We start from the raw sequence: 23,272 nt of genomic DNA, 5'->3' as shown, positions 1-23,272 counted from the left end.
GGAAAGATTCTTCTTACTGTTCTGTTTACTGTCCATGAAAAAGAAATAATGTGTTGTTCCATTTTTCCTCCGTGACAGAATCTCAGAAATTTGTACTTAAAGCACTGAAGAATCTAGGCTGTTTTCAAATTCTAACATAAAACAGAATCACATATTTTTAGGCATCTTCAAGCTCTTCCTCTCTTCTAGGCTCCCTGCTGAGATCATTTAAGGTTCTTTTTTTGCTCTAGTGAGTCCAATTGCTGGTGCAGCTCTCTGAATGCAGAGTGTGTGTGTGTATATCTCTGCATGACATTATGTGGAGAACACTAGCACTGCTACCCGCAACTGATAAAGAATTCATGATTTTTGGAAAAGGGGGCAGTGGTTTAAAAAAAAAAAAGAAAAGCCCAAAGAAAATATTTTCTCAATTCCTAGATTAAAAAAGCTTTAGAAATCCACAGTTCTTAACCTCCAATTTTCTGCCCCCCTGTCCTTTCATCAAAATAACTTTGCAGAACAGGTAAAACCCTTCTGCATGATTTCACAATAACATACAGCTATTCATTGAATTTTTTGTTTGATTTTTCACTTTATTTGAAGAGAAGATTGCATCCTGTCATTTGTTGTTCAACTTTAACATACTCATTATGGCTTCTATGTAATGGCAGAGAATTGATTTAAAAATATTTTGTTATGTGTTTTGTTTCAAATTCTTTTAAGAAAAATGAGAAAAAACTGAAACAAAGGGTAGGAGGTCTCTCTCTTGTGGTAACATCATTGAAGTCATGTGCTTCTTCCCCAGCATTTCCTGCTGTAATAACCTTCTGCAGCTAAGCAAAATCAATTCCCTTTGTGAGGGTTTTAAGGGGAAGGGGCAGAAAAACATCCAAAACCCTGTCTTCAAAATTTTCAGCAAAGCAGGACAGAAAAGCAGAGAGGTGTAGGAAGAGCAAGTATCCACCAGCTTTCTCTGCATTCATGGTTTGCCTTTGCTGAAGAAAGGAGAGCAGAGTTGTTGGATGTGAGAGGCAGTGACAGGTCAGACCCAAGGCATCTGTTTAATGGGGGATGACCCCATCTCCTGTAGTAGCCTCCTGTACTTCCCCAGAGATGGAATAAGAGGCTGAGCACACTGTGATGCTTTTCCCCAGCACCAGTGAGCCTGATCCAGCTGCCCAAGACACTGCACGTGTGAGGGCAGGCTTCTGTAATGGTGAGAGAGAGGCTGATTCCCAGTGTTCAGTCATCATGTGAGTACCACTCCTAGCTCTGCTCACCAGGCTGGTCCTTTATGCTTTAAGTGTCCAAAGTCTTTTTTGGAAGTTAAAGCAGGCCTAGGTCTGGATTCTTTCCCTTTCCTTCCCACCCTTCTCCTCCCCCAGGCTGAGGAGCTGAGAGAAGGCTATGTGGGCAGGAGGACAGGAGAGGATGCTTGCTTGTTTGGGGATGGATTAAACCGTGGAAGAAAAGTCCAGGAGCCTCTGAAGGAGAAGAGGGTGCATAGGGGAGTAATCTATAGAACAGGGGAGAGTGAGAGAAGAAGGAAAATGGGAATAGAAGGCATCCCTCCTAGATTCCCTTCACAGTTTCTTGTCCCTCATTTCTCAAATTCTGTTTGAATTCTACTATAAAGGATCTGCCAGTTTAGTCCCAACTTCCCCAGCCCTTGCTCTTGTGATGGACCCCTCAAACTCTGTGTGCATCATAACAGTAGAGGTTTGAGTAATGATGGTGATGAACTTGCAGCTCCCTGGGCATTTGAGTTACTCACTGTTTGTGAGTAATTTTGGCCATTTAAGACTGTCTTTACTGGAAGAGCTTTGAACATGTATTTCCCCCACCTGGGGTGTGGGAGTGGGTGTGCCCCTGTCAGTGAGCCAGTGTGTGCTGCACCATCTTCTCCTTTTAAGACCAGTTAACACTAGCTGGGTACTGGAATACCCATTTTACTTGCTTATCAGCTGTCTGAAATGACAAGTAGAGAGATTTTCTTCCTTGCTTTCTGCCTTACTGGTTGTTCTTTATAGTTTCCCTGAATTGTTTTTCCTTGTTTTTTAAACAGAGCAGAAAGTAGTGCACGTTCATGATAGGAAGAGGTGATATAAATCTCCCTGTACAAAATATTGTTCTTGCATCTCAAAGAATCTGACAGGAATAGATCTTAACAAACTGTGGGGACTTGTTGTCTCCTATATCAGAGCATCCTATGCTTGACTGTTTTGCTTGCAAAGGACTTCTTAAAGTGGTGGCTAAAATTTGATTTATTTTGCTTAGTTTTCCCCCTCTACAGTGCCAGATAAGGGATGATGGTTTTAAAGTCTCTCTTGGTAGAAATCAAGGTATTCTGTCAGAGTTCTTTGGGGCAGCTGGAGGTTGTTGCAGAGCACAGTGAAAGTGTCAGATTCTTCAGAAGGAACTGAATAAATAATGTTTAGAAATTATTCTGTCTATATTGACTGCATTTTTCTTATCTACAGAGGTCTTCAGTATCACTGCCCTTCCCTTCATATTACTTTTAAAGCCGCCCACTTCTTTTAGTAAAAGCAGCCTTGAGGACAGCAGTGTGTTGTTCTACAGAAGTGATTTAAAATTTTCTTATAACAGGGAACTAGACAAAAAAAAAGCTAGTCCTTTTTTAGTTAAAGTAATTCTTTTCCCTTTCCTGTCTTGAACTTCCATGTAACTTGGAAATACCTTGTAAATAGATGTCTAGCTGTACACAGGTTATTGGGAAGAGATTGTTTGGTGCATGTGCACTATTTGTTACATTTGTAAAAAGTATGTGCTTAGACACAAAAGAGTGAAAAACTCTCAAGATGTTGTAGCTTTAATTACTTCCTGTACTCCACTCCAAAGATGAAGCCAACTGATAATCTCAGGAAACAGTGAGCTGCTTACATACAGTGCTCTATATAAAGTGAGGAGGAAGAGATGGTTTGGGACTTTTTCAGATGTTTGTCTTGCAGATATAAGGAGATTGGTTTAGAATTATTTGCACAAATTATTTTAAGTCATAATACTTGAAACATTATTTTTTCCTTGTCACATCTGTGTTATATTTTACACAGAAAAAAGGAAATAACTTACTTGTGAGAAAACAAGTCATTTGGCTAAGTTTTGAGGGGCAGGTTTTTGTTTATTTTTAATTCAGACAGTACAAGTGCTTATTCTATTGCTCAGGCTGAGGAAAACTTGTATGAGTAACTGGATTTTGGAAAGTAATGTATATTTTAGATGTTAGCAGTAAATAGCTCTCTATTGTGATTTTATTCATTCTTAGTTTAACCTACATGAAGTGCTTGTGCATTATAAGGTGAAAACTCACTATATCTTGAGAGCAGACATTGTTTCCTCTATCTGTAGCTGTTAGAGCTCCCAAATGAGATCACATGCATAGTCTGATATGATTTCAAGAAAGTGCTTTACCTATAATATAGACTGGAAGGGTTTTCTGCATTGTTTGCTGATGAAGGAAAGCTTTGTCTTGTGGTTTAGTTTTCATCATGGAACAAATTATTAATGTATGAGTTGTTTATGCTATGCTTGCTTATGTCTTATTTTCTTTGCCTTTTTAGTTCTGTGCCAACTTAAAATATTTTTTAATAACTATCCTTTCTTTGTGAAAAGCAGCCTTCGTGATGTTCTTTATCTAACCTATATCTGCAAAGGTTTTGTGAGTTTTAATACTTAGATTCTATAGTGCTCTAATGAAAGGTTCTTTGCAAATGAAAATGAATGATCATCTCCAAATAATGTAACTGAAGATTTCAACCTCAGATTGTAGGTAGCATGGGCTTTGAAATGAAATGTATGAAATGTAATTTAATTTCTTTAATCTATTTCAGCATGAATTTTATTCTTGAAACAATATTTTGATAGTAGGTGGTATAAGTGTATTCTATGGTTTGCAAACTATAGAAGATTGCTTACTCCAAGCATTGTTAAACCGCCCCCCCAAACAAGACACCAAACAGAAATAATTGAAACATGACTGCTTTAGTCTTATCTTTTTTGATTACTGAATAACAATATTCATTAGAAATGGGAAAAAAAAACGGTTCTGGGAAAGAGTATACTTTAATGAGAAAGAAATGGGCGGGTGATTTTCCTTGGTAGAAAATGTGGGTAGAAAGATAGATTGGGGCAAGCTGCATAGTAGAAGAAAGTGGTGGAAAGAGGCACACTGCAGAGAGGAGCTGGTGATGAAATATGTGAGGTTTGGAAAGACTAATAAAAGGGACTCAAACAGAATTAAGTTAGAGATGTTGGGAGCTAAAGGTAAAAAAGCACAAACTTGTAAGCAAAGCCTGCACACACAGGATTTAAATGTGAAACCTGTATCATCAAGTAGTAAGAGAAGAAAGAAATTCTGTAGCAAACTAAACCAGAGAGGACTGACTTCAGATTCCAGAGAGTGGAAACAGATTTTTTCCTTTTCACAGGCAGGGTGTGTGTAAGAAGGGAATGGGGTGTTCAGGCTGTGGGGGATTTCTGTGCCCTTGCAGAAGAGGCTGCGCTTGAGCCTTGTGATGCTTCCTTCATTTGCTCTGCAGGGAGAAGGAAAGAGGCAGAGCTCTCATTTTCATGCCTGCCTGGACACTGATGGCACTGAGTAGGCAGAATGAAGGGGGGAGGGGGGAGGGGAGCAGCTGCCTGCTCTCAGTGGCCTTTGAATGATGTTACCTGATAGACCGTGAGCTCACAACACCACTGAAAGCTCATCTTTGTGGGCACAGCAGCAGAAATTGAAACAGCAGGGTGGGTCACCTGGCCAGAAGGTAACAGGGACAGGAGAGCTGGAAATGATAGAGGGTGCAAGAATTTCCTTTTTTTCACTCTTTGTATAGAGGGTAATAGAATATTTTATAGCGCAAGTGATTTGTATTAAAATTAGAAGAGAGCTTAAAGATTAAAAGGTATTGGCTTGCTGTTGATACTGATGGATAATTGGTAGCAGGGTTGGGTGAGGTGGAAAAAATAAGCTCAGAAATAAATTCCTGCAAGTCATGGTAGTAGAAAAGAGTCTTCAAAGATGTGGAAGAGGCAGAAGTATATTTTAGATAACCAAAAGTAGATGAGGGGACATCTGGCAATGTAGAAGGTTAGTGACGAGGGTCAGAAGCCAGGAAGGTAAGACAAAGTTTACAGGTACATGTATAAAGGTATGGAGATTACTGGAGGTGCCTGATATTAGAGTCTGATGTGCTGAAGGAGCTCCCATCAGAGACAACTGGGTCACCACCAGTGCAGAGCCTGAAGGAAACACACTTAAACAAAGACTGAAATTTTTTTGTAAAATAGCTCAGGAAAGCCAGACCAAAGGCATTAATCAGTGAGAGAAAGTAATCTGGCCAAGAGATATATGAAGGGTTTTCCACACAATTTATCTAAGCTGCCAAAAGATATTGGAGATAGAGCAGGGCATTGATAAAAATCAAAATGGGTATGACATAATCACAGGAGCCTGCAGGATCCAGTCTGAAGTGGATAAGAGTGGGAGTTTTATACTAGACCAAAGGGACATAGCAAAGGTAATAAGGAATAGCATCAAAAATACTAATAGGATCAAAGGGCTAAAACTAGCTGGGGCAGGAGCTGGAGGCAGCAAGAGTAGACTTATCTTTCACAGTAGGGGCTGGGCTGCTGAAATGTGAGGGTGAGGAGGTTGCCAGATGCGAATGAGGTGCTGGGAGGAGGAAGGGAAGAGGCTGTTAGATGATGGAATTGTGGGTGGGGAAGAACCACATTTTATCTGCTTGAAAGGAGGAAAAGAAAAAGTGCAGGGATCATTGCCACAACAATAAATCACTGAGAAACTAGCAGAGGGAGGAGGTGGGAATGAAACTCAGTGAAGGTTTTTGAGAGTCAAGAGGTGATGGAGAGGGAATAAAGCTACCATAATTAGCTGTAAGTTAAAGGTAGAGCAAGATTTGAGGAGAGAAAAAATTAATTCTATTCTTCCCCCTGTGAAAATCCTAACTCATGGAGAAGAACATGGGAGTGGCAGGGGGAAAAAAATTAAATCTTGGGAGCAGTATGAGGTAGCCATGCACTAAAATAAATATACAAAGAAGAAAAAAAGTCAGAAGGTCTTAAATGCCTAGACTTAAGAAACATAAAAGAAGAAAGAAGGGAGTTTTTGTAAAAATAAATAAATAAGTAGGGCATCCTGCAAAGTAACCTACTTTGGGTTTGAAGTGATCATTTATCTGAGTGACTAGGTGGAGCCACTGGCATTGCAGCAATTTAACTGTGCACAGAAAGGGATGGGAAAAAATTCTGATGTCTGCATAGACAAGAAGGAGTTAATGCTTGGTGAGCATTATTCTTATACAAATTAAGTCCAGAGCACAGCAGCAGCCTCACCAGCAGGAGCAGATGCTAGGCAGTGATGCAACCTGTGTTATTTACTTAGGCCTCTGTAGTGACCTCAGTGGCTTGCAGACAAAGGATACACATATCTGGAGGTAGGTAGCATGCTGATCCCTTCTTTATTCAGTTCATTTTCTTTTATTGTGAGCAAGCTCCTGTAAGCATCTTGTGTGGAGCAACAGGGGGACTGTGTATTTTTAGCGTGGTTTCAGCAGGCAGGGGAAGGAAGCCTGCAGAGAACTGACTGGGATTTGTGTCTCACTGGGGTTTGTACCAAAATTCCCAGGAACGTTTAGAAGCCATGATGCGCCGGTCCCTCGAGCGCAGCCAGCAGCTGGAACAGAAGCAGAAGCGATGGTCGTGGGGAGGAGCACTGGCTGCAGGCTCAGGAGGCAGAGATGGTGAGTGAAACAGGCTGCCTGCATTGCAGATCTTGAAGTGCAAAATGCATGAGATTGTGGAGATAGTAAGTATGATGGGTTTAGAGTCAGGGTGGTACCGCTGCCTTGGGGCGTGAATAAGTGCTTTGTAATTGCTTGCCGGGCTTCCTCTCCCTAATACCTTCTGTGGAGACAGGTTCCTCCTAACTTTAGGAATGCAGATAATTTTAATAGGGTAATCAGAATCAGTTTGGAGGATGCTAAATGCTAGAATTAAAATTGGTGCACTGTCTCCCTTAATAGCTTCTTCCACATTGTGGAATAGCTCTCTTAATAGCTTCTTCCCAAGCACACAGCAAATTTAATATTCACCAAAGGACTGAGTGCTGTCTAAGGCTTGCAAAAGATGTTCTGTTTTTGTTTAGTACTTCTAAAAACCTGATGGGAATTTCTAGATGACTATGCAGCATGTGCAGTTTAAAATAGTTTGGGTTTTTTCCCCACGTACATTCTGTTTCTGCTATTTTTGCTTGGGCTTCAGAGGAAATTCTTTTTATTACATAATGAGTCATGTGCTACTTTTATATTTCAGAAAGGTGCATGTTTTCTCTTTTAAATCATAAAATTTATTTGAATTTATCAGGTTTGAATAAACTGATGTGATAGGGAAAAACATCCATGTTTGGGTGTTGATGAAATATAACAATTACTCTCTTTTAAACAGTGTGTAAGTATACTTAACTTTAAAAAGACAAACTGTTTCATATCATAGTTTTCATGATATGTCATTAAAAATGCCAGGAAATTATAATAATGAAAGAAGTCTTTTATACTTTGAGAAAGAAAACCAGTTTTCTTTGTGATACAGTTTGTGCTTAATTCCAGCTCCCCCAACTTATTCAGTAATTTCTTTCACCTCTTTTTGCTCTGATTTCTCTGCTGTGTAGGTGAATCAGAAAATACCCCACCCCCTGTTCTAGGTTTAGCTGCCAACACCCTTCCTCCAGACCCTGTGACCTCTACTGCTCCTGCTGATTCCTTCAATGGTATTTCAGAGAATCACAGTACCATCGTGTCTCGTTTATAACTGTTCTAATCACTGTAATCCATCCACTGATCTTGTTCTTCCTAACCACTGTTTTCTTATCATTTCAGTCTGCTACTCTACAGCATTACCCTTAGTGATGTAGACCAGTGGCTTTTAATTTCCTTTTAATTTTGCCATGGTGGAGCAGTGCATGCCTCACATTCCAGCATAGTAGAGGCATTTCATGGTTTTCTAAGTAATTGTAGACTTCTACTGCTCAGATTCTCATTTTTTTAATTCTGTGGGTACTCTCTGTGTGTGTGTATGTGTGTGTAATACATGTATATTTGGCAGTTCTAATGGATGTGCACAGGTGCTGTTGAGAAAAATTTCAGTTGCACAGTAAGAAAATGTGTTATGAAGACCATGTTTCATCAAAACAGCCCTCTTTTTCCATCTCAAGGACCTTCTTCTGCAATATTTTGAAAACAAGCAAATTTGGTACAAACAGCCTTGTTATGTTTTCAGCTTCCTAGAACAAATTATGACCAACTCAAGTGGTTGACTTTAAGCAATCATGTTTTCTATTGTTCAGGTTTAGTTTGTTTTTGGTTTTTGTTTCTGTGTTTTATTTTTAGTGGGGTTTTATTTGTGTTGGTTTTTTTTAATTATTATTGCCATAAAAGGGCTCTGAAGTACGAGTTCTCCAAAATAACAAATGGGTTGCATATAGGATTTCAAATTGAAAATGTTATTTGATTTGATTGCAAATGTACTTGGTAGTTTGAAAAGAAAACACAGCCTGTGCTTTTGAGAAGTAGGTTTGTTCTCTCCCCCAAAGGAGGAGTTAAGTTTGGCTATTACTCCTGCAGAATTCACAGTAAATACTGTTCTGCCTATGATCTCACATAACTAATATTTCTGTGCAAACAGATACAATTTTTTTACTGACTGTTGTTCATGTGCAAAGGTATTTGCCTGTGCAACTGATGTTTTGCAGCATACCAGCATTATATCTGCTTTTTTAAAAAAGGAAATGTAGTGAATTGCATTGTTTACTGTGGTAGATGGAGCCAAATCTTGGAAACTCCACTAAGGCAATGATTTGATGGACATAATAGGGAATGCAGTAACTTAGAAGATGCAAAATTAGGGTCACATACATGTCTGTAGCTGAAAATAGTTTTGATTTTGAAAGAAATAAAATTCAAATGGAGGGAATAAAGCGTCTGTGCTTTTAGCTTCTGAGTATCATACAGTGATCATGAGGTACTAGTACTCTGCTAATACTTGAGTAAGATTTCTCTTTCATTCAGTTGAACAAATCCCAAGGTAGGAAATGGATATTATGCTCAAACAGATTTTATCAAATAGTATTTCAGAAGAAAAATACCAAAAAAACAGTCTCTTTTTTTTTTTTTAATTCTTCTCAAGCACAGAAAGATAAAGCCAGATGGCTGATGTCAGCTCAGTCATTGAAACAGTGAGGTCTCATATAGATGCATGAATGTTGCTTATGTCATTTTCTTATTAGAGTAATGTCTTATGTGAACCTCAGCTCTTCCAGACTGAAGGTAGAGGGGAGGGGGAATGAAGATGAGCTCAGAGTTGCCATGTATGCAGTTTGATTTCTTTGGGTAACTTTATGCTTGTGCTGATATATAATTATTTATCAGTGTCAGTATAAAAAATAGGGGTTTGTGAAACTGGAATGTTAAATTCACAAGCAGAAAAGTTGCATGCCAAAGCATGTGTCATAGGGTGCTGGTCCTCAGTGGTCAGAAAGAGCTCATCTCACGTGCCTGCTGCTCTCTGTGAAGAGAGCTGCAGCCACAGTCTCATGCCAGTTCAGTGCTGTCATCAGTGCAAGGGCCACAAGTACAGATGCAAGGTTAATTTTTGGAGTTTATCAATGCTGTGCTGTGAATACAAATATCTTTAATGCGTTTCTCTGCAGCATGTGACAAACTTTCAGCTTCTACAATGAATCTGCCAAAGCAAATGGAGTCGCCGATCAGTAAACGCCTCTCGTCCTCCACAGCGGCCATAACGCATTCCCCCGACAGAGGCAAGTGAACCTGCTGGTCTCCTGCCAGCATCAACTAAACTCTCCTTCTGCTTAGAGCACTTCTGCTCCATAGAGCTTTGGGGTTTGCTTATGTCTGTTATTCAAACATCTGAGAGATTCTGTATTAATAACATGGTTCTGCAGCCTGTCCCAAGGCTGTGCTGCCATGCTGGAGACCATAGTCCAACACAAATGCCATGGGCTTTTACTGATTCTTTTCCAAATTTTGATACTCCAGCAAACCAGGTTGTAAGTACAGGCTGCGACTGCAGCAATTTCCTATAGCTGTACTGCTTGTGACCTTCTATCAGAAGAAGGAAAAACAGGCAAAGCAAAGGTGTGGCCTGGCAGTAGATATGGGATGTTCCATATGCAGGGATATATCTGATGAGCCACCTGGGAGACTTCAATCCTCAAGTGACTCCACAAAAGATGATCATCTTGTAGGATTAGTGGTTGCTAAACACTACAAAGAGGACTGAAGGGTTTATCTCACTGTGAACTTTTTATTTTTTTAGGTTTATTTTGTGTTTTATTTAGGTTTTATTTCTTTCTACCTCTTTTTTTTTTTAAGTCTAATGGGAAAAAATATATTTACTGAAATAAATTATGAAGGTTTCTTTCTAGAATGAAAAAGAGAAGGTAAATTTATTTTAATTTTTGAATTGCTTAGCTCATCAGAAGCTTTGAGGTTATTATGACAGATGGCTATATATACATGTAATAGGAACATCTATATATGTCTTATATAGTTGACACTTATATTTATGGAGCAGGAAGTAATGCAGGCATATTGTATAAATAAGACTTACGTAACATGGTGAGATGGCAGATTTCAAATGCAGTCCCAGCACAGGTGGCACATTAGTGAGCAGCTGCACTGTTTACCAAGTGTTGTACCTTTCCTGCTGGGGAAAAAGACAAACTTTTTTCGTGCTGAGTCCTGAAAGCAACCATTTTGCAGAATGTAACATGCTTCTGATTAAAAACAACATACAACATGGTCTTAACCTGCTGTGTGTAGTGTATAAGTGGGAAACTTAAAACAATGGAGAAATGAGAAGGTTTTTTCAGAGGGAATGAAAATTATCTTCAAGTATTTTAAATCTCAAGTAGTTCTAGAATTTTTTGTCATTTCATTTAATCATTTCATCATTTCGTTTCAGTTATTTTAATGTAACATTGTTTTATTTCTTTGCATTTAAAATTTTATTTTATTTGCTCCCATCCTTCAGCTCACCGCATGCATCTTAGTCCAATGGAAAACTTTATTGTTTCTCGACTGCTGACTCCCACACAGTCATCTTTAGCCAGAAGCAGAAGTACATTAATGCTTTCTGAGCAATACAATACTCCAGGTAAAAATGTGACTTCCTCACTTTGAAACCACTGAGGTTTGTTTTTAGCTGCATTTATATAGCTACTGGAAGAAACAGAGTACTATGAAACAAATGGCAATTTACAGGATACTACAAAATCAATGATGAACTAAGTTGTTTCAGATAGCAGTGTATTTAAAATCTTTGAAAAGCACATTATCTTGTCTGTGCTATTCTGAATAACTATTTTAGAAAAAAAAGTCATTAAAACTGCAGACTATAAAAAAAAATAATATATTCATTTAAGAAACAGGTTTTTAGACAAGGATGTGACAACTCTGGGAGGCTTTGATTGATTTATTAATGCCAGCCCTGTCATACCTGAATAGTATGTAGAACAAAAATCCCAGTGCACCATTGAGACTTAATTATTTTTACTAGGGCTCCAATTTCTATTTATTAAGTATCTTTTTGCCTTTAACTGTGGACTGTGTGTATGTGACACCTATATGTATGTATAGGTGTAAATATACATACAGAAAACCAGACTATTGATAGGAAGATGTCAGTTACAGAAATTATTGATCTTTAAGAGATGATAGTTACCATTCCTATGTGCAAAGGGTAGACTAATAAAACCAATATTTTGCAAACATCTACAAAAATAATGTTTCCAGTCATGCTAATACTTGGGCAAGTGCCTGACTTTGAGTAGTTTCTGTTTATAAAGCCATACCTGGTCATAGATTGGCTAAACAAGACAAAAGTTTAACAGCCCTTTTTACTTTTAGTAGAACAAACAAACAAAAAAAGCCTCCCAAATGCCTGTCTGCAAAAGGAAAGACTTTTCCAAGATTAAACTATTTAGATGATGAAGACAGATCATCTTTATGATAAGTGTTTTCACACATCTTGGTTAAAATAGGCTTAAGTTCTGTAGCTGTGTTTTTCATGCAAAGCTATTTAGAAATGAATTGCTAAGTAAACCTACTTTCCCTTGTGCATTACTTCTCTGTTCAGTGCATAGGGACATTGATACTGAATGCCTCTAAAATTGCTTCCCTTGTTTCTACATTAAAAACAGCCTCTACTGGAAGCAGAAATGTTTTCATATAGCACTTGAGAAAGTCCCTGGCTCAGGGACCAGCCACTGTCAAGAGTGAGCAAAACCCAAGTGAAAATTAGATCAGTACATTCTGCTTAAGATTTTGAGCTGAATTGCTGAGGCCACCTGTGTTGATTTTTTTCTGTTTTGTATTTGATATCAAAGAAATCAATAAGGATGACTTTTGTCCTTCCTCACTCATTTTGTTTGTAAACTCTCAGGTTTATCTCTTCATCACAGGATCTTTAAAGTAATACACTGGCATGTCTGACAAGGGTACAATTTGTTCTGAAAACTGCTTTTTCATTGAGCTGAAACAGGGCAGCTGATTTTGGGAACAGCTTTTTGAACAAGCATTCTCTTGTCATTTCCCCACAAGTCAATCAGGCTGTAGCACAAGTTGCAAACAACAGAGGCCATTGACATTTTGTCAGTAATTGCCAGCAAAATAGTTGAGGGACATCTCCCATTTGTCATGTACTTCTCACCACAGAAATAGCTTCTGAATAAGGAAGAGGGATCTTCCTTTCCTGTCTTTATGCTGGGGTCAAAATTGCTCTGCTACTGCATTTTCTGTAAGCTTAGAAATGAGGACCCTCAATTTCAGACTCTACAGCAACACATTATTAATGTCACTCGAAGTCAAGATATTCAGGCACACAATTGTTACTGGATGCATAATTAATTCTTTTAACAGTTGAAGTAAAAATATTTCTCTTAGGCAGCTTTTAAGTTTCTGAATGTTTTTGTTAATATACAGTGACCTTATGCCAATTGGCTGGAAAGTGGGTCAAAGAGTACAAAGGTCCAGTTAAACTTCAAAGTATTCAAAAAGGCTTCATAAAAATCTTATTAGGGCTGTCTCCAGTAAAAAATTTGGGAATGTGACTTTCTTTACATTAGTGCATAATTGCTGCTTTTTCAATATCCCTTCTGACTTTAGTTGACTAAAATTGGAAACATTCTATCACTTGCTTGCAATTAGTGTCTGTCTTATTGATAAAACATATACTCTGTTGATTGTTCTGTATGTATGTGAAAGTTTCATCTTAGAAGGCAATATGAACAAAATATTCAGGAGTAAAATATCCCATTAAAAAATTCCTGTTCATATTGCAAATAAAAAAAGTTGCCCTATAAGCTGTAATGCATGTGTCACACTCAAATTGATGTCTCCCTCAAATAGCAATAACTGAAATACCTACAGCAGCATTTAGTTTAGGTTTGGGGGCTTTTTTGTTAATTTTTTAATTAAATATTATTTGGAAAGTAATTAACATATTTAGGAGCCTTTGCATGTTTAGGGTTTTAAAAAAGACAAAACTCCCCATGCTTTTGTCACCTTTCCTATTTTGCAGTATGCATTCAAAAGTCATCCAGTTAGCATTATCTGCTTACTCTTTTTATCATATGCAAAGGAGGCTGGACTTCTTAGAAGAAAAAAGAGTCACAGTATTAGTCAGTTGGTGATTCAAAAGGTATATGAGGAAAAGAGTATTATATTTTAGAGATTTTTTCCTATAAAATGTTTTAGTCAAGACATTTTTAATAAACATGGGATCATGTTGACTGCATTATATGTGATATTTTAAAACACTGAAAACCACTTTAAAACTACCTTTGAACATTATAACTTAAAAGTATGCTGTTTTCTCCCCTCCTTTACTTCCTCTATCCATGCTCCTTTTTGCTCTTGCTATTGTACTATAACTCTTTAGTATTCCATATCTGTCCTCGTGTAGCACCAGCTAGTCCTCTTAAATCTCCCTACAAGCCTTCCCCCACCCGAAGCACCGACAGGAAGAAGGCAACTTCACCCTCCACTGCCAATGCCATGAAAGGGGCACCTGCAGCTGAAGTTACTCAGGTGAGTTTTTAATGGTTTTGATTTCACTGCTGGGTAAACTGATGCAGCTTCTGCTTGTTATCTTTCCCTTTACATGAATACAAATGAAGTGCTTCCCCTGCTATAGGAAAGAGCAGTAGAAAAGTGAGCTGTGCCAACACCTGTTGTCTTTGTGCTCCTGTTAAGGTGCATTTTAATATCTTCTTCCTCCTGGGAATCAGTGCTGAGTGCTGGTGTTGGAACACCAACACCCCTATTTTCAGAGAACTGAGGCACTGAAGTGTATGTTTTTGGACTTGTTTATAACTTCTGGGAATGGGGATGACAAATATAATTCCCTCCTGAGTATGATTATCCAGGCTTGCTGGTTGATGAGCAAGCTTCATATATTTCAGAAATTCCCCAAGTGTATTGATAATGCCTCTCTTTTACACCAATTTAACTCTTTATGTGGACATTTTTAATACTGTTTGCTTAAAAGATGCATTATCGATCCACCGTTGTTTCCAGAAAAGAAAAGGCAAGTCACTCATCTTCACTGAGTCTGCACAGCTTAAGGCATGCTTTAAAAAAAACCTGTGTTAGGGCTATAATATTCATGTAAGGTCCTGTATCTTGTAATACTTTATGTTAGAGGGATTCATGCCATCTAAATTAGCTGCAAGTGAAAGAATCAAAGCTGGCAATAAAGATTTGTGTAGTGTCATTCTTAGGTGTGATTCAGTGTTACATGCAGCAACATTTCTGTGAGATGCTTGTTTGCACTGCTGATCATGTCTAAGCAGGGGCATATGGATGATTTTGAAGATTTCACCCAGTGCCACCACCCCATCCAAGAACTCTTGCAGAGGCTGTGATGTGTATTACTTATCTGAAATTTGCATGCTCTACCCTGCAAGACAGGGGTAGGTGTGTGCTATGTCTATGTAAAATAAAAAACTATTAATAGCACCTCACTTGTGAGCTGCCTGTTTAAAAAGCTTTTACAAGTGTGCCACACAAATCTCTTTATATGCCAGCTTGCTAATAAAACAATCAAATACATTTTTGATTTATTGATCCTAATTATGGGAATGAAAATGAACTTTGCTTCTAGACTGAGAAGATAAAGAAGGAGAAGCGACCTGCAACACCTGGTTCCTCATCTGGTATGGGATCTCCTCTGAGAAGGTCTGATTCTCCTGCTGCTATGTCCAGAAGATCTGCATCACCTGCAACACCTAAGTATGCTTTTCTTAGTGGAAAAATATCCTGTGAATTTCTCATTACCTGTAAATAAGGCACAGATTCTTGAGGAACTTCCTTTGAAATGTTGTATAAAATGCAGTTAATTTTACTAATACATACACACATATACAGATAGGTGAGAGGAGAGGTGTAGATGACAAATCTGATATCTGTAATATTGTGGTAGTACCCACTAGAGACAGTTCTCTCTACCTTTCCTCAGTCTTCTTTCTCAGAGATTACAGTGCATTTCATTATTCATATGAAACTTTCCTTCACATTTATTTTTAAATATGCTTTTTTTTGTTGTTTGATTTTAAAGAAACTGCCTAATGTGAGGAAATGCACTCATCATGAATGCTAACTAGAAATTCCACATTTAATATATGCATTTCCTATTGTTGGCATGACCATCTGGTGCCGTAAATACACTTAACTATGTGTCATCTAAACCATTGGCTTTAACCTTTGCTCATTTGCAGACCTCTGTGGTTTTGTGTTTGTTGCGCCTTTTGCTCCTTTTTTTTTAATGCAGAGCTGTGGTTCTATAGCATATCTGGGCTTACTGACAACTGTCTTGCTTTTCTTGATTGTCCTTTGCTGAAAACAGTTTTATGTGTACCACAGCTTGAAACTCAAGTCTAAGCAAATGGGTTTCTTAGAACAGAATATTAAGTCTGGCTCTAATGTAGGAGCATGCTAAAGTAGTCCTGGTCTACAATACTTGTCTAATTTATTTGGCTGGTTGATTGCTTTGGACTTTTTCCCTTAGACCTTGTTTGTGGGTGCCGCTTCTGTCTTGAAAATTGTCTTTTTTATCTTTTTTAATATGAAGCTGGCCATATTTTGAACCAGGCTTGATGATCCCCTTTCTGACAAATTTCTTCTGCCCGAAAAACCAGCTGGTGTTCCTTTTCTCTTTCAGCTCTGAGGGCATAGCCCTTTAGTGGGGGATGATTTTGTGTGTGAATCTGATGTTAGACAACATAAGGAAACCATCTGACTCTCAGCATTCTTTCTGGTTTAGACATCCCCTTGCATGTAACTGGGACGCTGCTTTTCTTGGTTTTTTTTATAAAGCTACAAATTCTCAGACTTCCAATATTATATATGTAATGTCATCAGATTCTGTGGTATGAACTACATCCATTTTATGACAAATTTAATGAAATGCAATGGTAATGACAGTCAGCTTTCTTCTTACAGTTTTGAGCAGAGCATTGTCTAGTGGCACTCTGCAATGTAAAGTAAAAAAAAAGTTTGAGCTGTAAGACTGTATATTATTCTGGCAAGTACTGATACTCCCTGCTCAGAATGCATTTTTCAGTTTGTTCAGTATAAGAGTAAAGTATAAGAGAAAAAAAAATAGACCCACCAAGAGACACATTTAGTTAAACAAAATGATTGGCAGGAAATTAATTAGCTTGGAGTCAAGTGCTGCTTGCTGGGCAGGCAAAAGTTAGTGTAGATCATCAGAAAAATGTCCAGTGGTTAAAAGAAAAAGTTCTTGGGAGACAGCTCTTTAGTGCTTCATGAAAAAGGTATGCCCAGTCTTAATTTGAAGAACTAATTTCCATAAAAGATTAGGAAATTATTGAGATTTTTTTTCCCAGAGGTGCAAATTACAGTGACCTTTGTACAGTAAAATGTTTTCATGCCTATAAGGAATACTGTTTTTAGAAGAAGAAGAAACAGATGCTGCATGGAGGAACTAAGAAGCCTACTGGTGTGTTTCTCTGTGACTGTGAGCCACAGTAGTGATCCCTTTTTTTCCCCCTCCTTCTCTTTCTCAAGGGAATCTGATTCTGACCATGTCTAGGAATGTATTACCAAGCATTTAATCTTAACATGGCCCAATTAAAACACCCTTCTTGACCTTATGAGAGATACAGTAAATAGAGTTTAAATCCATGTTTATTACTGATTGCAGAAATAGAGTTCTGCTTCAGCACTTTTAAAACTTCCCCTCATAATTCTAAAATAAAGAAGTGCCCTAATGGCCATATTGTATAATTATATATAGATGATAATAGTGATAATACATGTATTTTTTCATACAACTCAAATTCCACTGTTAATTTTCATTGAGGAGAGAAGATTATACAATCTAAAGGAAGGTTCCAAAAGCCTTACTGCCTGTATTTAAATCCACTGATCAGCAAGATCATTATCTGACATTCAAGTATAATTTTAGTCTGACTAAATATGTATACAAATACTCATTCTCCTTGCAAACCTAACAATCTTTTACATGTTTAATCTTTCTCCTTCTAGCACTCTGTATGACTGAAAAAATACCCTGGAAGAAATAAGAATACATGTTGTACAGCATTAGTAGTTAGTAATCCAGCATAGCACCTTAAACCTCTAAAGCTGTTGAGGAAAGAATCAAGTATGGCCAGTGATTTACATGAGAATTAGCTGTATGCATTTCTTTTCTTAAGAATCTGTGACTTGGCATTCAAGTTTTCTTGAATTGTTGAATCTTGGCATTGTTCTACTTACCAGTTTTTCACAGTTGTCATCTTGGTATCTGAGTGGCAGTAACTTGTCTTCTAAATATGTTATTTCATTATTTATTAAATAAAAAGCTCTTTTAATCATGATAAAGTAACTGAAACAGGATCAAACAAGACAGTAAAACCTCAGCCTAAAGAGACCCAGTGATTAATGGAAGAAGAGAGTTGCAGTAATTACATAAATAAAATCCTAATGTTTTGGATGGGCAAATTTTACTGAGAAAGCAAAAAAGGTCAGCCCAAAAACATAACATCTGAGACAAGTGAACAGATACAGATATAAAAAGGAGAAAAGGGGAAAAAATCAAAATATGCTGAACAACAATTATAAGCGGGGAAGGAATCAAAACACGATGTTGTTTGGAAAAGTAAATATGTCAAGAAATGTCACAGAAAGAAATCCAAAACTATTATTTTGAATTTTAATGTGGATAAGATGAAAGTTAATGGATTAGGTTGTTTGAACAATTGAGAAATTGTCTTTAATTTTTTTCAATTGCTATTGGATATTGATGGCACAAAGTTCTCATTTTCTTCAGATCTCTCACAGGATCAATAATAACAGGATGAGGGGTTTGGGTAATTTTTTGTTTTGTGCTTTATCTTTGAAGATCTGTACATTAATCAGTTTATTCTTGGAGTATCCCTCAGAGAATAGATAAGTGTGCTTTCTTATAGATCAGGAAGGCAATAAAGCCTGTGTCCTTCACATGTCTTTGGGTAAATAGTTCCTAAATAAATCAATGGCACCTGACTGAATCAAGGAAGTAGGATTTAGTTTTAAGTGTCTTCAGATGAGCCATAGTGTAAGCCAGTGAATAAAATCAAAAGCTCTGACAAGCCTCTGTGTCACCTTCTTTTGCCAAAGCATAACCTCATGAGAAAAGGAGAAAGGGGGAAGGGAAAGGTGACTGATGAGTGGGGCTGCTGATGGGTGGTGGTTCATGTTTCCTTTCCAGATCCAGGCAAAGGTCATTGTCCTTTGCTCGTGGTTTCTAATTAAACCCCTTACCTGGTGTTTTTGTTGGGTGACAGCTCCCTGAAGCCTGGGGGAAACATTTTTGATGTCACAAATGTGCATGCTCAGTCAAATTGCAGAATACTAATGGAATATGAACATAGTATAGTACAAAAAAAAAGTGCCTCTCAAACTTGTAAAATGTTTAAAAATAAGTTATTGGAAAGGTTTCTGCATGTGGTGAATTCCCCACAGAAGTAGCTTCTATGTTCTGCAGTGACCTGTTTTTATTTTATATGTGCTGCATTTGCTACTCTTCGTTTTTGTGTTGACTTGGAAAGATAAAAACAATGGGTAGAATGTTTGTTCAAGAGTATTTTGAGGGATTTTTCAGCAGTTAGCTAGATAACAGGCCAGTTCACCTTTTGAAACATCTGTAATAATGCAGCTATTCAAAAAACTATTCTACAGACCTATGCTGAGTTTTCTCTCTTTCAAGAAATGTAGAAGAGAAATTAATCTGTCTTTGGTTACAAAAGATCAAAACTAAGAGTGAAAGAAAACTGCTTTTGAGAAAGTGTCACAGATAGAGCAAAAATATCAGAACCCAGAAATAGCTTGTGATCAGAGCAATGTCAGAAAGTAGGCTTGAGAACATGCAGGTCTGTGGTGTGGTTTCAGCAGAGTTTTTGTTGATTTAATGGGGAGAAAGGAGAAAAATAATGCAGCTCTGGCATTGCTGAAGATTTCTGATTTCCAGTCAGCCTCATGAGCAGCAGTAACCAGTGACCTGCCACACAGCTGGCTTTTCAGGAGAGCTTGCTGTTCTCTGCCCTGCTCTTTATGGCCACAGCTGGTTGTGACCTCTGATTTGTGTGCTACGTGTGCTTTATTTTCTGTGCTTTGCAAAAGTAAGCTCAGAACCCCTCATATGCTCTTCCTGAGACATTGTTCTGCACAATGGACTATCTCTTTTGTAATTAAATAGGAGCCATGGTAATTAAGAATCAGTGGATCCTCACACGTGATAGATATTCTAGCAGAGCATACAGGGGACAGCTTCTTTTGTGCTGCTGCCCTGATATCAGCTCAGAGCAGTTAGGTGAGAAAACTAATGTCTTCTTGGAGAGAGGAAGGTGCTTCTGTATTCCCCTGAAAAATCCAGTTACTGAGAATGAGTGACGTGTTGGACAACTGACATGCTACCACTTCTTGGACTTCAGTGATTTGTCATCTTAATTCTCTAATCCTTATCAAGCCTAATTCTGTGTTTCCCACTTTCTTACCATGGTTTCAACCTAAACAGACTCCTATACAAGTGACTCTAAATTTTTTTTCTTAATAATTCCATTTTTCTGCCGTTTCAATCAAGTTTGGCTATTTTTGGGGTAAAATAGCATAACTCAAATGCTATTTAGAAGGAATGTTTTTTCCAGTAACAATTCTGCCTGTGTCAAGGAATGTTAAAGATGCTAACTTGAGAGTATGTTTTAAATACAATTAAAATACAATGTTAATTTAATACTTTCTACTGACATCCAGTAAATTATGTAAAAATTCTGAAAAATATTCTTATTCCTGATGGACTTTCTCAGCTTTGTACTTCACACACTGCATTATTCTCATCCTTGCAGTAATCAGTCTTCTGTTTTTCTCACTTTTAGCTACTTTATATGAAGCTCTACTATTTTCTTGTTGTTCTGGTCTAAGAGCCTGTAGCACTTTGACTAAAAAAAATACTGTAGGTCTAAAAGTTCAAAGATGCAGTAGCTAAATAATACATTCAGCACATGTTTCTAATCCACCAGCTGAGTTGTACAACCAGTCTGCTCTAATGCCTATGCAGTGCAAGATATGTGGCTCTCATGACTAGACTCCTTCCTACCAACCTCTTTGATTGTCATGTCTTTATTAGAGAACAATTACTTCTGTGCTAACACTGAGAATGACTCAGCCTTAGTTATTAGCCTGTTTTGCTCCTTCTGTCACAACAGTCAAATCAAAAGCATTGCAAGGAACGTGCGGTAAAGTTGGAAATGTGAACCAAAGACAGCAAAAAGGGACTCTGCTTTGAAGAAGTGTCTAATTAGCAAGAAGCACCCTCTGTGCTGCAGAAAACATGAGAAAAATGTTTTCTATTGACCAATTATATTTTTATGAAATGCAGTTGGAAATGACTGCAGTGATGAGGCACATGTGAGATACACACTTGTAGGTGGGGCCTTGAAATCTGCCTTTGCTGTTAGAAGGACCTGGAAATGCATCTATAACGTAAAGAGGAATCTAAAGACAATGCTAAAACCAGATTGGGTCAACACAACCAAACTCATTGGCTTCTCCCATTGCTGTTTTTTTCAAGAAGTGGAATCAGGCTTGCCTGTTTACATCTTCCAAAGCCTGCTTCTGTCATGGAACAGCAGGAGTCATGGGTGGCAGCAGGACAGACAAGGACAGGGACCTTGCCCACAGCACCCTATGCCATGGCAGGCAAAAGAAGTGACCAGGGTCAACCAAGAGCCCAGTGACAGCCAACAAAGGCCTTACTGAGGCAAGTCCAAGGACAAGCCAGGACATCATGTCAGGATCAGCAGGTTAGGAAGCCAAGAAGAACAGGCTTAGCTACAGCTGAGCTCAGCCAAGGACTGAGCTGACAGGGAGCTCCTGGGCCTGCAGGCAGGGGGGGCCTGAGTTGAACTTCAAATTTAGTTGGGTGCTACTGTTCCTGCAGCTTTTGGACTCCTGAGGGCTTTTGGACTCTGTGGTGGCTCTTCAGTGGGATTAAGAAAGTAGGGATGGTGCAATACTCTGCAGTGTTTTCCTGCCCACAAACCAGGCACCTCTGAGTGAGCTCCTTGTAGTCTAATGTCTCAACCTCTTTCAAAAGCAGTCTAATATGGTAGAAAAGAACCCTTTTTTCTATAGAATTCATGAGTTTGGGGAGGAGTTGAAAGATGTCTTGTTTTTATTGTGTGCTCTGTAATGCAAATGCTGTTCTAGTTATAATACTCTCTGACCACACAATACTAGTTAGATCTATACAAAACTTGCCACTCCAGTCCATTGATTTTCAGCTGCTGTTCATGTGTTTCATGCTTGTGGCCTGCCAGAATGAGTGTATAGTTCAGAAAGCATATTATGGTATATGAAACTCTATATAGTGTAGATGAAAAAGTGATAAGGGATAATACATTTATATCATAATTGCATATCCAGGAAGATGGTTAGAAATACATGTGTAATGTTCACTTTAATGTAAGATAATTTATTCTAATGAGACTCACATAAATCATTATTTTAAGATTGTAATCTCTTTATTTTTATACTACTTAGTCACACATCCCAGTCTTTCTTAATGTTACAAGTGCTACTTACTGGTGTTACATAAATAATGAATGGCGTTCGTGTGTAGTTTTATGTTTCCTGGTAATCTCTTCTCTCTATGTGCACCTATTTTCAGTGAATATCAGGTATCTTTACCCTTCCACTTTCCCAGAACTGACTTCAGGTTATCACTTCCCCTGAAGTGTGCAACAGCCAGATAAGCAATGGGGTGCATTGCTGCCGTGCATCGCCATCACGATAAGTGCAGCCTCTGAAAAGCTGCAGGGGCTGAGTTTGGAGTCTGGACTCTGTTGTGTTGGTGCTGAAAAAAAGCACTAACTCAGTTTTGCTGACAATATAATGGTTTGATCAGTTCTGTCTCATTCAGTAGTACCCAGCCTTACCTTTGTATATTACTGGTATTTGGTGCTTTTTTGGAAAATCAGATACGATTAGAAAAAGACCATAGTTGGCAAGGTGGTGTTCAGATGAAAGCAGCACACTGTAGCTCATTATGATTTCTACAGACAGAGAGCAGCCATAGCTTTGGTTTACATGGTGAGAAGGACTGTACAAACAGTAAAGTTGACAGAATTCTTTTGAAATGGCAATTACTAAAATTATTGGTTTAGGTAGTCCACGATTTCCTATCTCTCGCCTAGACCTTAGACAGTGTTACTGGTTTATTTTAATGAGCATTTTCTGTAATCATGTGCACTTTTGTGTCAGTTTCATGCATTTTAAGTTCTGATTGCATCCAGGTGGTTCTTTTCAGTATTGTGCAAAACAGCTGATACTCCTCTGTAGCCAGAGACAAGAAGGAATGAGAAATGTGAAGATGGAGTTTGGTTCCAAGCTGTGTAACATCTGGCCTTGTTTGATTTTTGTTTTCCCTCATCAGGACAGTTGCAAAGACTTATCCTCAGTCTCCTAAAAACACCAAACAATATCCAGCTTCTCCTGTGAAGCATCGTGCCACTTCCAACAGCAGCCAGGAAACACCTAAAAAGAAAGCAGACAAGGAGAAAGAAAATGTCAGTCACCTGAAGTCCCCAGGAGCACGCACTGATGACGTGGGCCAGGTGGCTCCTGAGAAGCACGTGCCTTCTGCTGGAAAGGCTGAGAACAGTGAAGGTGAGCCTTGCTGA

The 23,272-nt window shown here is 38.2% G+C and overlaps 1 protein-coding gene across 3 annotated transcripts in view; it reads left to right on the top strand.

Moving 5' to 3' along the window:
- The window catches only part of MAP7D2 (MAP7 domain containing 2), an 81,409-nt gene that overhangs the window by 48,339 nt on the left and 9,798 nt on the right, over positions 1-23,272 (top strand). Inside the window, exons 1-7 of one of the 3 annotated variants that reach the window (XM_066545417.1) lie at positions 6,271-6,449; positions 6,641-6,755; positions 7,682-7,780; positions 9,719-9,829; positions 13,972-14,120; positions 15,196-15,323; positions 23,026-23,258. In XM_066545417.1, coding sequence (XP_066401514.1) covers positions 6,656-6,755; positions 7,682-7,780; positions 9,719-9,829; positions 13,972-14,120; positions 15,196-15,323; positions 23,026-23,258 — 820 coding nt within the window. In that variant the 5' untranslated portion in view covers positions 6,271-6,449; positions 6,641-6,655. Of the gene's footprint in view, positions 1-6,270; positions 6,450-6,640; positions 6,756-7,681; positions 7,781-9,718; positions 9,830-13,971; positions 14,121-15,195; positions 15,324-23,025; positions 23,259-23,272 lie in introns of those variants that run through there. The other 2 variants (XM_066545416.1, XM_066545415.1) reach the window with 2 other exon arrangements.

Source organism: Molothrus aeneus, chromosome 2, assembly GCF_037042795.1.
Source record: "Molothrus aeneus isolate 106 chromosome 2, BPBGC_Maene_1.0, whole genome shotgun sequence".
Lineage (NCBI taxonomy): Eukaryota > Metazoa > Chordata > Aves > Passeriformes > Icteridae > Molothrus > Molothrus aeneus.
This window is presented reverse-complemented; position numbering and strand designations above follow the sequence as displayed.